The following is a 17,518-nucleotide window of genomic DNA, read 5'->3' on the forward strand; positions in this document are numbered from 1 at the left end:
ACGATTTCTTTTCCAGGAGTTTAAAGCTATGAACTCACTTTCCTAATAGTTAAAAGCTTCTAGAGCTATAGGCAGTGTCTCTGGAGACACTGGTCCAACTGATGTGGTTTATTAAATGTGTATAAGTACACCCGTGGCCACATTCTCTTAGTAGCTTCTGGCATCTTCAGGACTAGTGATGATTTCCAGCTTGATTAATAGTGGCAAATTTCCATCTTTCATTCTTCGTCTTATAGATGCTCTTCAGTCTATTAAACCTTTGCAGAACTAGCCATCCCAGGCATTTGCTTCAGGGTTCAGTTCCAGTGATTGCTGTTCTTCACTCTCCCCGTGATCTGCTCTACAGTCTATGCATGTGTGTGTGGGGTGTGCATGTGTGCTGAGATTTATTATTTTGAGTTTACATGTTTAAGTGTTTGCCTTTACGCACATGCACCACATACATGCAGTTATCTCTCGAAGTCATCAGATGATGCCAGACCCTGAAATGGAGTCACAAACTTTATGAGACACCATGTGGATGCTGGGAATGGAATCAGGTCCTCTGCAAGGACAGCCAGGGTCCTTAGCTGTTAAGGCATCCCTGACTTTGAGCTTGACTTACTCTTCTTTTTCTAGGTTCTTGAAGTAAAAGCTGAGACTACAGACCAGAGCCTTCTCTTGTTTATAAATGTGCTTAATACTACACATCTCCCTTTGTCATTCACTGGGTTTCGTTCCGCTCTGATAGGCAGTATTTTCATTTAATTTGTTTTTTCCTCAGGCTGAGCACTAAGGAAACTAAGGCAAGAAGATTAAAGTCTGAGGTCAGGGTATTACAGAGAAAGATTTGGCCACAAAATTGTACAAGAGCAAATAATTTCTTTTGTGAATACTGTTTTGAATTATTGGTTCTTTTTCTTTCTAAAGAATCTAGTGCTTATTTGTGAAATGTTTGGGTTTTTTTTCTTGCTTAATAAGCTACTATGATGTTTAGTCTTTTGTGATTAATATTTTTATTATGCTTTCCCTCTATACTTTTATGTTCAGCATACCTCAGCTGTTATATCTGAAATAAGCTTTGTTGCATTCAATTAATTTCATGTAGTTACTTATAATTGGGGGCTAGAGAGAGGGCTCCACAGTTAAGTGCACTGGCTGCTCTTCTAAAGGTCCTGAGTTCAATTCCCAGCATCCACATGGTGGCTCACAACCATCTGTAAGGAGACCTGGTGCCCTCTTGAGGGAGAGACCTGGTCAACCATCCCCATCAACTTAGACCATAACACCCAATATGGACAACTTCAACAGACCCGCCATATACGGGCTGCCCATACATGCTTCAGCACTGCCAGGGCATAAATCTCATTTCAGTTACGTATAAATCACTGACCATGTTCTTGCTTCCCAACTCGTTTTCCAGCTTCCTTGTGAGCTACTAGACTTGAGAAATCCTTTCTCTTTATCTGCACTATTGTTGACTGCAGCTCCTACTACACTGTTCCTTTACTTCTCTCCCACGTTTGGCGTGTTGCACGGATCAGGTAGTCTGTTTTCCACGTCCACATTCAGCCCCTGTCTTCTCTGGCTCTCATTCTGATGCTGACAGTGAGGGCTGCTGAACCCATCTAGTGGGCTTTTTTATTTGACTGTTGCACTTTTTTTCAGTTCAAGTTACATATGTGTGTGTGTGTGTGTGTGTATACACACACACATATATATGTATATATATATATATATATATCACACTACTGTTTGTTTAAACTTTTTCTATTTGTTTCAAGTATTTTATAACTGACTAGTGAAGTATTTTGTAATGGCTGTATGTATGTATGCATTCATTCATTCATTCATGTATGCAAAAAACAAGATCTCTAAATGCTGCTTGCTCAGGCTGGCTCTAGAGTCTCCATCTTCCTGTGCTAAGACTTCAGAAGTGTGATACCATGACTATATATAATGGGTACTTGTAAAATCTTGATATCTCTGCCATCTTTGTGTTGGTATCTGCTGATTGCTCTCTCTCACTGAACATGAGATCGTTCTGTCTCTTGCTACAAGAAATGTATCTGTCTGTCTGTCTACCTAATAATCAATCATTATCTATTTGTAGTACAGGGAATTAAACCCAGGGTCTAACATATACTAGGCAAATGTCCTAATACCAAGCTATAACCTAACTCCCTTTTTTATTTATTTTGAAAGAGGGTATCAATATGTTGCTAAGGAAGGCCTTTAAATTCTGATACCCAGCACACTGAATAGGTGAATTCCAGGCTTGTACCAACAGGTTCAGCTAAAAAGTGACTTTTTAATTAACTTAAATATTCAAAAATATTATATTACAAAACTATGGATTTCCCTTAAACCTACTTTAACTGGCTTACTTTGACTATGTTCCAGACAGTTATAGGGGCCTTATCTCACTTTCAGTGACAACAGATGGGGAAGGACATCCTTGCCCCCCCCCCCCCATCTTGAGAGGTTCATTCCAGTTATTTAGGAGGCCTTGCCTGATACCAGCACAGCAGGAAAGGAGAGAAGAATCTCACTACTGCTCTGAACTAGGAGCTTCACCTGTGGGCTCTACTACAGGACCATGACGGAGACCCTGGACAACACCCTGGAAGGGAAATGGCACTACCACCCTGGGAGGAGGGTCCACACTCCCTTCTCACAGTCGCACAGTGTTTAGGTAGAGAAGGGGCAGGCAGCATTGTATCTGCCTGACTACAGCCAACATTTCATCCCTGTGAAAAGTTTTTCGGAGAGTACCTGTCAGGCAGGTTTAGGCTATTAAGGGGTGATATCTAGGTTCCCTCCTCAACTGTCTGTTGGGAGAAAGGGTAGGATCCTGGTATGTTCTGTGGCTATCTGGGGCTCAGGAACTGTTCACCAAGAGCTGGCTGAATTGTAGGATTCCCCTCCTTTCCCAATTATTCAGCAAGAGAAAGCAGGCTTTCATTGGGACCATCTGTTTCTTTATCTGCCAGTGTTTCTGAGTGGCCAGTTTCTTTTTCTCAAATCCTAAGATAAATGAATTAAAAAGAAAACCCCAGGAATGACCTGCCCATGGTTCCTCTGAAGACATGGTCAGGACAGTTGGATCCAAGGGCTCCGTTCAGAGTTCTCTTAGTTCAGTGTTCTGCTCAGCGTACAAGGCTCCTAAGTCTATGTTTTGTCTTTAATATTCTTGTTAACTTAAAATAGTTCATCTTTTCCCAAAACTGTAAAACCAATCTAATATTTTATAAATTTCCAAATCTGCAAAACACACACACATTCAATTTAGTGCTAATTTAACTTGCTATTCAATGCAAGATACTCTAAGTTCTTTTCAGAAGGAAAACACCGTTGAAAGTTTAGTTCTGTATGTATTATGTGTGTAAAATTTAGGCGAACATATAAATGGCATGTACGAATGTTAATATGTATAGGTTTTTGTCTTTTTTTCAAGTGCTGGCGATCAAATCTAGTCTTCATGTACAGAAGGCAGGAGCTCCACCACCAAAGAACATCTCCAGTCTAATGGAGTACACCCTCAATACCCACTGAACTAACACCCGGAAAGCCGGTGTCATGCTTGCCAGAATCACGTTTTGATATTAGGGCAATGAAACTGTCCTCCTAAAAATTATGTTAACTTACAAACATGGACAGAGTATATATTCAAGTTACCCATAGTTTGGGGGGATTAGCATTTCATTTACTGTTAGCATACTGAACTTTTTTTCCTAAAATCTATCAATTCAGTCCTCGGCAAAATTACAGGTTGATTCTTTTCCAAGAATGTGCGTTTCATACATTATTTGATATTGGGAACACCTCTATTGTATTTTCCTGTGCTAGGCACAATTCTTGCTGATGGACATAATTTTGAAGGCAGTAAGTTATAAAAATCTAACTATGAAAGTCTGAACTTAAAGGTGATATCCAATCTCCTTTTAGCAATGCTGAAATTCATCTGCAGTAACCGGGAGAAAGGAATGTGGCACTAGCAGGAGCAGAGACAGCCAAATGCCATCGCCTCAAGCACTGCACATGCTGCTCCCTCCAGCCCTCCAGCCCAGGGACCAGGAAGGCCTGCCACATTGTATCCGCTGAAGGGGTTCAAAGGGATTGAACCAAGAGGATTCGAGGTGCCCAGGCCACACAGCTGGGGAGTGGACAAAACAAAGCACCGACCACTGTGCTGCCCCCCTTACTGTGTTAATAGGCATCTGACACTAGCAAGAAACAGGCAAGGGCCACGGGTGTCTCCACCCTCTGTCTGGACAACACCAGAGTCTCACAAACTTCTTTCCAGGCGGGTTTGTAAAGTGACTGTTCTGAGCCTCTAGCTTTCTTCCTCACGCCCATGTGCTGAGGAGAACTGTACTTTTAATTTTTATTTTCTTTCTCTAGTAATAAAATACATGGTATATGTCAAGTTTCAAATGTGTATTATGGTTAGAAAACAAGCCCCTCACTTAGATGCATGCATGTATTTTAGAAAGTTGAAGTGCTTCAAATATTCTTTTGCAATGCCTGCCTTTGCTGGCTCACTTAGCAGTAGGCAATTTATGTGAGAAGAATAGATTTATCTATATTTTTGTTTGTGTACTGGGGATACAGTTAGAGCATTGTACTACTGCTTTAACAGAATAATTAATTGGTCCCCAATCCATCTATGATCCATAAAAAGTGTTGCACATCACCGACAGCAGATTTGAAACACTGAATTTTAAACATGTGCGTCCACTGTTAGGGGAGCCAGAAGATTTTTGGGTTTTCAATTACAGGAATTATACTAGATTTTTTCCCTCTATTTCTGCTAATGCTACTTGTTTAAAACTTTAGTCATAGACAATTTAATCCTTTCCCATCTACATTTTCTCAAATCCTGATTCACTTATATTGTAGCATGCAATAAAATTAGCATGTATCCATCCACACACCTAAACATTAGGTGGAGAGCTATGAAATTTCTTCAAAAACTGTAACAGAAAGTCTTAAACTCTGAGTTGGAAAATTATTTCTTCCTACCACAGAAAAGGCACACTCCACAAAGGAAAAAAAAATAAATCAGATAAGTTGAATTAAAAGCTCCTTGAGTTTGAAAAGCAATGAAAAGTCACACTTAAGAAAAATCACAATTACACATAAGAAAAATCAATAAATTATGTCAGAATATTAAAGAAGCCTGAAAACTCAGTAGTAAAAAAACTGAAACCAGTTAAGAAAAATGTCAAGTAGTTACCATTTTAATGGGAAAATAGAATGGTTATTTATTATAATTATAGAAAAAGGATTCAGTTGTCTAACCCCTTAAAGAAATTGTAGACCTTATTCTTTCTAAATGCTCTCACACCGAATAGTTAAGACTGATAAGGATATACAAAGAACTCAAGAAATTGGTCATTAAAATAACAAATTATCCAATAAAAAAATGGAGTACAGACCTAAACAGAGAACTCTCAACAGAGGAATGTAAAATGGCTAAAAGACACTTAAGGACATGTTCAACATCCTTAGTCATCAGAGAAATGCAAATCAAAACAACTCTGAGATTCCATCTTGCATCTGTAAGAATGGCCAAGAACAAAAACACTTATGGCAACTTATGCTGGAGAAGTTGTGGGGTAAAGGGAAAACTTCTGCATTGCTGATGGGAATGCAAGCTGATACAGCCCCTTTGGATGTCAGTGTGGTGATTTCTCAGAAAATTAAGAAACAACCTTTCTCAAGACCCAGTAATACCACTTTTGGGTATAAATCCAAAGGATGCTCAATCGTGCCACAAGGACGTGTGCTCAACTATATTCATAGCAGCATTGTTTGTCATAGCCAGAACCTGGAAACAACCTAAATGCCCCTCAACCAAAGAATGGATAAGGAAAATGTGGTACATTTACACAATGGAGTACTACGCACAGAAAAGATAACGACATTTTGAATTTTGCAGGAAAATGGATGAAGCCAGAAAACATCTTTTTGAGTGAGGTAACCCAGACACAGAGAGACAATTATCACATGTACTCACTCATAGGTGGTTTTTAAACATAAAGCAAAAAAAGCCAGCCTACAAACCACAATCCCAAATAACCTAGACAACAATGAGGACTTTGAGACCTACATATATATAATCTACATGGGAAGTAGAAAAAGACAAGACCTCCTGAGTAAATTGGGAGCATGGGGACCTTGGGAGAGGGTTGAAGGGGAGGGGAGAAGCAGGAAGGGGAACAGAGAAAAATGTAGAGCTCAATAAAAAAAATCAATAAAAATAAAATTAATGTCACAGGAAACATAAATAAGTACAAGGGAAATACATAAATCTCTTTGAGATATACAACGTGGAATAAAAATATTATGAAATACAAAAGACTGAAAGAATGAAAACTTTTCACATGAAGCTTGTATAATCAGAATAACACTGCTGTGTGATCAGTTCTCTCAGGCTTAGCTGATATCCAGAGCAAGACAGTGGGAGGAAGACAGCGAGAAGGGTATTTTCAGGTAGAGAAAATGGTATACTTTACTCTATAAAATAGACTTCTCCATTTTCGGTATAGGCCATCTCCCAGTTTTCAGGTAGAGGACCTAAATTATCCTCTGCAGAAAGAGGTAGGTACTGAGGGAACTTCTGGGAAGGGTCCGTGATGGGAGCAGCGAGGATGCTACTATTCACAGGCGGGAGCGTTGCTTCTTGGAGAGTGTGTTCGTCCTGGTCTCCAGAATCGGCTGCTCCAGCAGGAACAAGGGAGAGAGAGAGAAAAAAAAAACAAGCACAAAGCTGTTCAACAACACGCTACAAGCCTGGGGAATACATGACAAATACAACTACATTCTTCCCCCACACTCATTTCAGTTCCTAGATTTTATCAACAAATATTAATTATGCATAATAATGGCTTTCATTATGTCATTTTTACACAGGTTTACAATAGGTTTAGATCATATTAACCCATTGCCTCTCATATTCCCCTTTCTCACTGATTCCTTTGCTCTTCACACCTAGCCCTCCTCCTACTTTATATCCCAAACTTTTAGTGACCCTTGAGTTTTTCATCAGCATGTTTACAAAAACTTGTATGTTTTGCCCATAGCAATACCAATGAAAATGCCTCTACCTCCTCTAATCAACCATTAGCGAGCGTAAAGCATTGCGGAGTACGTGGCCTCATGAACCGCTTCCTCTCATGGCAGCCTGCTGCCAGGTCCAATCTTACAGACATCTTGAGAAGGTCATCACAGCTGCTATGGATTCAAGAGTGAAACAGTGACGCCATGCCTAGAAGTTCGGGTTCCACCCCACTCACCAACTTTTTTTGGCTCTTATAAATTGATGCATCCCTTCATCTGCAAGGCTCCCTAAACCTTGGTGAGGGCGTCACAGATGTCTCATTTATAGCTAGAGATTTAACAATTCTGTATACCCTTGATGAATATAGTTACAAAACTTCTCAATAAAATACTTGCAGACCAAATTCAAGAACCCATCAAAAATTTTTTTCATCATGATCAAGTTGGCTTCTTTCCAGAGATGGTTCAGGGACCATTCAATCAGTAACTGTAATATGTCACATAGATAAGACTCAAAGACAAAAATCACTTGATCATTTCAAGAGAAGAAAAAGATGCCCAAATCGAGCATCTATAGTCTTAAAAGAACTTACTTTTCCCAGTTCTGACTATCAACTCTGGCTTCTATTTCACTTGGGTAAACAGGATCAAAATGACAAGGACGGCCAGGGATATAGCTGAGTAGTAGAGCATATGCTTGGCACATGCCAGGCCTGGGCCTCAATCTCTAGAAGAAAAGGAACCACCCACCAAAACAAACAAGCAAACCAACAAAAAACACAGCAAAAGTTATTTTGAAAAGAAACAAGAGAACAATTACCTTGAAGATAGCAAAGAACAAACCAATTTATCAACTTAAACCCTAAGGATTCTATACCAAAATCTCAAACTGATCTCATTCCATCAAATTTATTAGGTTTCATGATTCAGAAGAGGGGAAAAATATCAAACTGAACCCATAGACTCAGTGGCATTTTTGTAGCTTTTTGTATAAGTTATTAGAGGACTTTTGATAGATGGTGTGGGAAGTCCTTCTGTCTATGTCCTGCTTTTATTGGTTAATGAATAAAGAAGCTGTCTTGGCCTGTAATAGGGCAGAGTAGAGCTAGGCAAGTGTGGGTTGGTGGGAGCTAAACTGAATGCTGGGAAAAAGAAGCCATAGAGCCTCCAGAGGAAAAAGACTCAAGCAGCCAATGGAACCTTGTCAGTAAGCCACAGCCAAGTGGCGATACACAGATTAATAGAAATGGGTTAACCAAAGATATAAGAGCTAGATACCAATACACTTAAGTGATTGACCAAGCAGTGATTTAAATAATATAGTTTCTGTGTGGTTATTCATAGTTTGCACAGCCAGAATGAACAAGTGGCCTCCTACTACAGATAGATGTTGGCAAAGATAAAATACTGTCAAATTAAGCTAAAAAGAATATAAAAAAGTTTAGAATATTAAGACAGCTATGGCAGTGAGTCAGAACTGAGACTCCTTTGGGAAGCTAAAGAGACTGTTCCTGTGAAAACCAAGACAGTTACCTCAGAACAGCATCATGTGGGCGGGCTGATCTGACTTGGATCTTAGAAGAAGGCTCTCAGTGAATATGTCTCCTTGCCTCCGTATTAACCAGAAACATCAAGGATGATGTCATCAAAACAGCCATAAACAGCACTGTTGATATCCCTGGTGACTTTTCATAGAGGAGCATGATATTAAATGTCAATCTCCATGGGGCTTCAAAACATACTAATCAAGATATAGTCTTTTTTCCGTCTCTCATAGTCACTCCCCTGTAGACATTTCTGAGTGAAAGCAGAGTAAGGAATAAAACACCAGTTCCCAGGCTGTCTGATGCACAGCTAGTGAGCTCAACACATGAGGAGACTCTCCAAAGGCTGGATGGCACAATTCCAAGCCTACAGGATGAGCAGTTCTACCACAGCCTAGCACCACTGACTCGGCCATCTGTAGGACTTCCTGGCCAACAACTCTCTCCTTTCAATCTGGTGCCATCATTAAGGCTCCTGTCTGGGGGCCATTCTGTGTCCGGGTGGTCCAGATAGAAACAGACACAAACCCATTCGTGGTTCTAAGTCACACTCTTGGGTTTAGGAATAGTTTATCGTTTTTGCTCTTTTCATTGGTTCAGGAATAGGTGCATGTTGCAAGACTAAGAAATGAAGGTCACGTGTCTCAGTCCCATTTCTGTTGCTGTGATAGAACACCAAGACCAAAGGCAGTTTGGAGAGGAAACGAATTATTTCAGCTTACAGTTGTACTCTACCCATGGAGAGAAGTTAAGGCCAGAAACTCAAGGCTGGAAGCTGGAGATAGGAACTGAAGCAGAGGCCATAGAAGAGTGCTGCTTGGCCAGGCAGTGGTGGCGCACGCCTTTAATCCCAGCAATTGGGAGGCAGAGGCAGGCGGATCTCTGTGAGTTCGAGACCAGCCTGGTCTACAAGAGCTAGTTCTAGGACAGGCTCCAAAGCTTCAGAGAAATCTTGTCTTGAAAAGTGCTGGTTACTTCCCATGGCTTATTCAGCCTCTTTTCTACCCAGGATCACTTGCCTTGGGGTGGCCATGACCCCCAAAGAGTTGGGCCCTCCCACATCTATCATTAACAAAGGAAATTCACTACACATACCTACAAGCAAACCTTACAGAGGCATTTCCTCAACTGAGAGTCCCTCTTCTTAAATGACCCCAAATGGTGCATGACGCCAGGGCAGTTGGAGAGCCTGGAGGACCCAGGGGCCCAGGATTAGGAGGCAGTGGCAGTTTCTGCCAAAGACTCAGCAGTGGTTTTAGGAACCACTGTCATGGTTGAGTTCATGGCCTTCTCCAGGCCATGGGGCTCATGAAGGCAAAGCTAACGACAAGGAGTGGAGAGATCCCCGTCACCTGGGCTCCCAGATTAAGGACATGAAGATCAAGTCCCTGGAGATCTACCTGTTATCTCTGCCCATTAAGGAATCTGGGATTACTGATTTTTGTCCCTGGTTCATCCCTAAAGGATGAGGTTTTAAAGATCATGCCACTGCAGAAGCAAATTTGGGCTGTTCACTGGACCAGGTTCAAGGCTTTTCTCACTATTGAGACCACAATAGTCATGGTGGTCTTGCCTTTAAGTGCTCCATGGAAGTAGCCACTGCCATCAGCAGGGCCATTATCTTGACCAAGCTTTTCATTGTCCCTGAGTGGAGAGGCTACTTGGGGGAGTAAGATTGACAAGCTTCACACAGCTCTATGCAGTTACAGGTTGCTGTGGCTCTGTGTTGGTGCGTCTCATCCCTACCCCCTGAGGCACTGGCATGGTCTTTGCTCCTGTGCTCAAGAAGCTACTGATGATGGCCTATATTGATGACTGCTAGGGACCACACTGCCACCCTGTGCAACTTTGCCAAGGTCATCTTTGATGCCATCTCTAAGACCTACAGCTACCCAACCCTGACTTCTGGAAAAAGACTGTGTTCACCAAGTCTCCTTATCAGCAATTCACTGGTTATCTTGTGAAAACCCACACCAGAGTCTCTCTCTGTTCAAAGTACCCAGGCTCCAGCTGTGACCACCCCATAAGGTTCTTATACAAGAAAAATAAAGTGAAGTCTGTTTCAAAAAGTTTACTGTTGTAGAATATTAGTTGAAGATGTGTTCATTTGTTTATTCTGTGGAATATTTATTTAATGATGCAAAGATTGCTGCATTCTTTTATGTTGTATTTGTTTAACTCTGGGAAGCTGTGTTACTTTGCCTGTCTAAAATACCTGACTGATCTAACAAGGAACTGAACAGGCAACAGCGAGACAGGAGAAAGGATCGGCAGGGCAGGCAGGCTGAGAGGATAAATAGCAGGAGAAATCAGGGAAGAGGAATGAAAGGAGGAGGAGGCCTCCAGGGGCCAGCTACCCAGCTACATAGCAAGTCATGGATTAAGAAGTAAAGAAAGGTATATAGGATAAAGAAAAAAGCCCGGAGGCAAAAGATAAATGGGATAATATTAGATAAAACAAAAAGCTTGCTAGAAACAAGCCAAGCTAAGGCCGGGCATTCATAAATAAGATTAAGCCTCCATGTGATTATTTGGGAGCAGGGAGGGGGAAGGGAGGTAAAGGACCAAAGAGTGAAGAGTAAAGAAAAACAACAGCAACAGTTTACAATGGATATCAAAGAGACAGATTCACAGATATCTACAAAAACAGAAAGGAGATCACACAAAAAAAGAAGGATCATCTCAAAATTACTAACAGACAGCGATATGGAGTGAGAAAGATGCAGAATGATTCCACAGAAGTCAACGCACACTTCGGACAATCCTCTGGATATTTTACTTCTCATGTGTCCAAGAAACCCCCAGACCCACCAGTAACTACGTGCCTGCTCCTTGCTACAAAAAAATAGGATTGAGGTTCCAAAGAAAAAAAAAGTTTTGATTTTTTTTTTTTTTTGATGCAGGGTTTCTTTGTGTAGCCTGGTTTTCCTGGAACTTACTCTGTAGACCAGGCTATATTAAACTCAGAGACCAGCCTGCCTCTGTCTCATGAGTGCTGGGATGGACTAAAGGCATGTGCCACAACTGCCCGACTTAAAGGGACTTCTTTAAACATCACACTGAGGAAGACTCAGCTCATACAAGAACTATGTTTTCAGACTGTGGTGATATTTTGTTTGTGTTCTAATAAGTAAAGCTTATCTGAAGATCAGAGAGCATAACTAAGCCACTAGCGGCCAGGCAGTGGTGGCACACACCTTTAATCCCAGTACTTTGGAACTCTGAATTCAAGGCCAGCCTGTGCTACGCGAGATTGAATCTGTCTAAGAGAGAAACAATGCTCACACAAAGGTGATCCCAGCACTTGGGATCACAAGCCTTTAACCCCAGAACGAGGGAGGTGGAGACAGAGGTGACATGGCTGGGTAGAGAGAGGAATAGAAGGTGGGAGGAGACAGAGGCTCAGATGCAGTTTGAGGAGCTGTCTGAGGTAGCAGTCGGAGCAGTGGTCAGTTTGAGGATGCAGTCTGAGGACAGAGTCACCCCTTTGGTCTGAGCGTTGGTAGAGGTAAGAACTCTAGTGACTGGTCATTCTGCTCCTCTGCTTTCACCCCAGGTAGCTGACTCTGAGTTTTTATTATTAAGAACAATTAGAATTCATGCTACATCAAACAGTTCTCTAAAGAATGGTTAAGATAGCATGGGAATTGTTTAAAGTCTTAATTTTATGTGGGTGTTTATTCCCAACTGGATTTGAACTCAGCTTCTCAATCTTGAGCAGCAAATGCTCTTACTCACTGATTCATTTCTCCAGTCCCCCAAACGGCTCTTTAACATTTTTGGCTGTCTAAATAGCATGTACTTTGGCCGACAGTATAATTCTACCACCATTAAGTACATATAAGAAGAATCTGTCTTTAGTGGCTCCCCTTAGCTTTGTAATTCAGTCAGTCCTTTGGTTAGTATCTGCTCATTGCTGAGTGTCTGCTGTCATCTCATAAAGATGGCACAAGCTATGCCCACGGCGTACATGTGGCCATTATTCCCCTGTTGTCCTGCTATTGACAATGAATGTTACACAGGCATGATTATGGGGTATAACTTCTTCAAATGATCCAAGCAAGGGACTACAGCAATATCAGGTTATTTTTAAACATTCTGGTGAGTATCATTTTTAATGGGCACATAGTACTTCTGTATTGGATATGAATGTCATAGCTTTAGCAAAGCCAGTCTAAAACAGAGCTAAGACCCCATTTTGCCACTGCTGTTCAAGGAACTGTTAGCTCAGAGCAGCTGGTGGATTGCAACTTAAAGAAGTATATATGTGCAAAATGCTTTGAACAACTCCTTTTACACATATATCACAGTGCTGTTAATTATTGGAAAGTACCAGTTGGAGTTAGTACACGGCAGAGCATTAATGTTGTGAACTAGTAATTCATTCAACATATTCCTTGCATGCTGACGTTGCCCTATCACACAGGCACATCAAGCTACCCCACCCTTTGTTTCCCCTCTCCTTTTCCTTCTACTTTCTTCACCCCACCTCACCCCCATCCCCAGATCCAGTGCCTGGAACCAGACCCAAAATGTACACATTGGGTATGTACTGTACCACTGATTTATCCTTCCAGCACATGCCACCCCTTTGTGGTATAAGCTACCTGCCTTCTTGGTATTAAGGTGGGAGCTTAAAGAGCGCAACTGGTGATCATTTGGCTTTCTGCTTTATGTATAAACTAATGATGAGACGTTTTACCAATGATGGTCTGGGAACATATGCTATACTTAGATGCTAGAATTTCAACTGGGGATGATAAAGAAATCAGATTTTCTGAGACCTGGCTTCTACCAATAGAAATGTATAGTATTTAAAAACAAGAAACCCACCAATAACTGAAGCTACTATCATGAATTTGGTCTTATTTTCTACCAAGAAGCCTCCTTAACATGTATGTAGAAGACAGGTAAAGGAACATGAGCCCCTAGGCTCCTGGGAACAAATCCTAGAGACCACTTCTGGAGCCAATTCCAGGGATCTACTCTTAGGGAAGACTACGTGGTCTACTAAAGCCTATTCCTGGGCCTACTCTTGGGGTCTATTCCTGGGGTCAACTCCTGAGGTTTATTCTTGGGAACTTATCTTTGGGAAATGACTTCTGGGACCCACTCCAGATGACAACTCCAGGGATCTACTCTTGGGGAATACTCCTGTGGTCTAGCAAAGACCACCCCAGGAGTCTACTTGAGGAGACTACTCCTAAGGTCTTCTCCTTGTGTCTACTCCAGGCATCCACACCTCGGGACCACTCCTGGCGTCTGCTCCCTGTGCTGGCAGAGCTGCTTCACTGAGTCTGGTCTGCTGGATATTCTTTGGGGACCTCCTCTTTGCTGTGAGTTAGATCATGATTTGCTATTCTTATCTACTGATCTACCAAGATATTAAAGTATTCGGTGTTTTTTAAAAGAAATGGTAACACTTGTGTATGACCTGTTTTCATTTTGGAGAAGACCACAATAAACACACAAAATATTCCCAGGGAATGAAATCAGTGGATTTTAATAAAAGTAGGCATAATAATGGCAAATATCTTTAAATATCTTCTAGATACTGGAACTAAAGGTCAGTCACCGTCTATTCCACCCTAAATGAAAAAAGTGGAAATTTTCATAGAGTCAAATTCTTAGAGAAAGTTAGAAGTACTCTAATACGGCCATTTTACACACAAATGACGCTACGCATATTGTCTGTAAAGGAAAACCACCACAAGCCAAGCCTAAGTAACTCCTTCTCTACCCAGTATTTCTTGCAAAAAACATTGAGCTATACTATCGTTGATAATAAAATTATCAAAACTTTTTATAGCCATCTCTTAGGATTCTGAACTTAATATCTGAGAAAACCTCTGGGAAGTACAAAAGGCCGTATATGGTGTCTAACTATAATAACCTTTCCCTGAATATCCTATTAGAGTTTGACTGCGGAGGGAGGGAGGCATAAGTCTGACCAATCTTTCCACTCACTGTGGCTGGGTCTAACTAGATAATGACAGTACGGAGAGAAAAGGATCTAATATGCTGAAAACGGATAAGCCATCCCTAGCTACAACTCTGAGACAGGAAAGGAGAATAGAAATAGAGGCAAAATGGAGGAGGCAGGATGAGCTTGTAAGTCACATAACAATCAGCAACTCCATATACGCTATAGGCCGTGCGCGTGCGTTGTGGTACAAATTTGAACAGTATAGCCATATACATATATAGTTATTACATTTTCAGCTATAGCATGCAGATCAAACCCCATACTGTGAAAAATACGCTCACTAACTGAAAATATGCACCCAAGCCTCTGGGTCTTCTATTGCCCAGAGGCCCCGTCCTTCACCACCCCTTCATAATATTTACCTTCTCAGGAACCCATGCTCTGTCATGCAGCATGCACATGCATTATAGAGCCTTACAATATTTATTTTCCCATCGTTCCCCCTGGAGGATATACAGGGAAAGTTGTACAAGTTAACTGAAGACCTGATCTGGCTCCATTATAACTTTACTTAGGTGAGAAGAGGATGCTCTGGAAGCTCCCCAGCATCGCCTCAACGACAGTAACCTCATAAAACAAATTTTTATGTTTCAATTCATACTAAGCAACCATGATCATGTCTCACGATCTGCCCCCCTATAATAATAAATAAAAATAATCAAGCAATGGAGTAAAGAAGTTTTTAAACATATTGTAGTATTTTGAAGAGAAAGAAACCAGTTCGAAATTGCAGATATTTATTCCTAATGCATTAAAGATGGTTTGGGTGAAGTTCAAAGATTCTCAGGAGCAAGCATGGTACGTAGACCAAGGAAATGACCACCTGTCACCCGACACCCCATGGTCAGAGTCTGACTCTTGACAACCCCGAACACTGGCTGGGACCTTTGTGAAAAGGCTCCAGTCACCACTTTGGCACATCCGTTCAGAGGGAACAGTTTCTTCTTACCTGTAAAGCTACTGTTCATTTCAGGAACATCGTCCTCCTCCTCATTCTCCGTGGGGACTATTCCAGCATTTTGCATATCATTGTAGGACTTTGTTCGCTTCGGGGTCGACTGCTTGGAGCCAGACTGAAGGCTGTGCAAGGCATCCGTCGTGATCACTTTCCCACTGACTGGCTGGCTGGGAGGTTTGGGTGTCCCATAATAGTTTCCTAGGTGATGGAGAGACACATTTGCATGTTTCAAAATGAATACTTTTTTTTTCTGTCCCCAAGAATTCACATCCAACTCTCTTAGAGCATTAAAACACGAAGCTGGAAAAGCCAGAGCATGCTGCATTTCATGTCTAGAATGGGTTATCAAAGACATCGTTTCGACCTAGCTAGTTATGGGGTTGCAGAAGGGAAAGGAAAGCCACATGGTTTCGATGCAAAGAAGCGAGGGCAAAAACAAAAGTGGCTGTGCTGAATGGGGGCGCTTCATTGTCATGGCATTTGAATTTCAATTGGTCATCTTACATAGGCAAGCACATAGGGCTGAACCAGATCAAGAGTGAGTCTCACAGAAGACAAAATGCATTACTGCCAAGATCCTCCCAGGCCTCAAAGGTCGAGGTCTCCATCTCTCTTCAAGAGGGAACCAGGGCACTTTGTAAAAGGAGGGCAGTGAGCACCACGTGGCACCTCTTAAACTGAATGGCAGGGCTGACTATAGGGGTTATGCCAGGTAGGAACAAATCCTTGCCAAGTTCCAACAGAAAACTGTTTCACTAGTGCCCCCTGGGTGAAAACACTCTTCAAGGGATGGTCTTCCCTTGCTTCTAACCATCTTCAATTCCCCGTGTTTGGTACGGGCCCCACTATCCTCTGCTATGTGAATGAATGATACATAAAGTGGATCATTTTTGTTTTTCCTTTTGAGACAGGGTTTCTCTGTGTAACAGTCCTGGCTATCCTGGAACTCACTTTGTAGATCAGGCTGGTCTCAAACTCAGAGAGATTCTCCTGCCTTTATGTCCTGAGTGCTGGGATCAAAGGCGTGAACTACTACTGCCCAACAAAATGGATACTTTAATTTTTATAAATGTATATTTGATTTTCACTTGTATGTTTGTTCATATGTCCATACACATGTATGGAGTATACTTTTATACGTGGGTGCACGTACCATGTACAACTCACATCTTAGGTGTCATTCCTTACATACCATCTACCTTCAATTCTGAGGCAGGGTCTCTCCTGGCTTGAAGTTTGCTGAGTCAGCTAGACTAGCTGACCAGTGAGGCCCTATCCACCTATCTCCTCCTCCCCAGCACTGAGATTATAAGCACACACTATTACAGCCTATTCTGTTATGTGGGTCCTGAGGCTAAACTCAGGTCTTTATACTTACATGACAAACACATAATTACCTATGTGCCCAGCCCCAGATATGTCTATTTTAAATTTCATGTAATTACTAAATTCTAACTATTAAATTCAATTAACTTTCAAAATGAGAAACAATGCTTTTAAAAAAGGTTTGTTTTTAACTTTAATCTTTGTAAGAGAGAGTTAATCAAGTGCTCTCTTTGACAGCACTTATACTAATATTGGAATAATACAGAGAAGATATGCGGGGCCCCTGTGCAAGCATGACATAAAGCCGAAATTCACGTAAGCAATATGAAGGTGGCTTAATGATAAGGCCAGCTGACATGGCAATGTGGATGGGAGGTTTCCCGAAGCCCTGCCTCTAGATAGAGAGCCACAGTCAATCAATGGCTGCTGAAGAAGGGAGAACTGGTTTCCTTCAGCCCGGAGTGGTCAGCCCTAAATACATATACATATGAACAGCACCCAAGGGCCTTAGCAGTTTGTGTGTGTATTTATGTAACAAGAACAACTGCAGAAGTCACGAGTCTCTCTCATGAGAGAGCAGGAGTCATGGGAGGAGTCTAAGGAAGCTGTGGGTGTAAAGAATGTAAATACAGTACTCATGCACGGAATCCTCAGAAACTT

At 41.6% G+C, this 17,518-nt stretch overlaps 1 protein-coding gene and 1 non-coding gene across 19 annotated transcripts in view; one reads left to right on the plus strand and one right to left on the minus strand.

Moving 5' to 3' along the window:
- Magi1 (membrane associated guanylate kinase, WW and PDZ domain containing 1) overlaps positions 1-17,518 on the minus strand; it is a 618,461-nt gene that overhangs the window by 105,591 nt on the left and 495,352 nt on the right. For all 18 annotated transcript variants that reach the window (XM_013352986.2, XM_026788194.1, XM_026788185.1 and 15 more), the window contains 2 exons: positions 15,524-15,730; positions 6,501-6,702 (listed from right to left, as the gene is read on the minus strand). In XM_013352986.2, coding sequence (XP_013208440.2) covers positions 6,501-6,702; positions 15,524-15,730 — 409 coding nt within the window. The remainder of the gene's footprint in view (positions 1-6,500; positions 6,703-15,523; positions 15,731-17,518) is intronic.
- On the plus strand, positions 17,080-17,186 carry LOC113458058. Its single transcript, XR_003378499.1, has one exon. It is a non-coding gene; the product is annotated as a U6 spliceosomal RNA (small nuclear RNA).

This window comes from Microtus ochrogaster, unplaced genomic scaffold (assembly GCF_000317375.1).
Source record: "Microtus ochrogaster isolate Prairie Vole_2 unplaced genomic scaffold, MicOch1.0 UNK1, whole genome shotgun sequence".
Taxonomy (NCBI): domain Eukaryota; kingdom Metazoa; phylum Chordata; class Mammalia; order Rodentia; family Cricetidae; genus Microtus; species Microtus ochrogaster.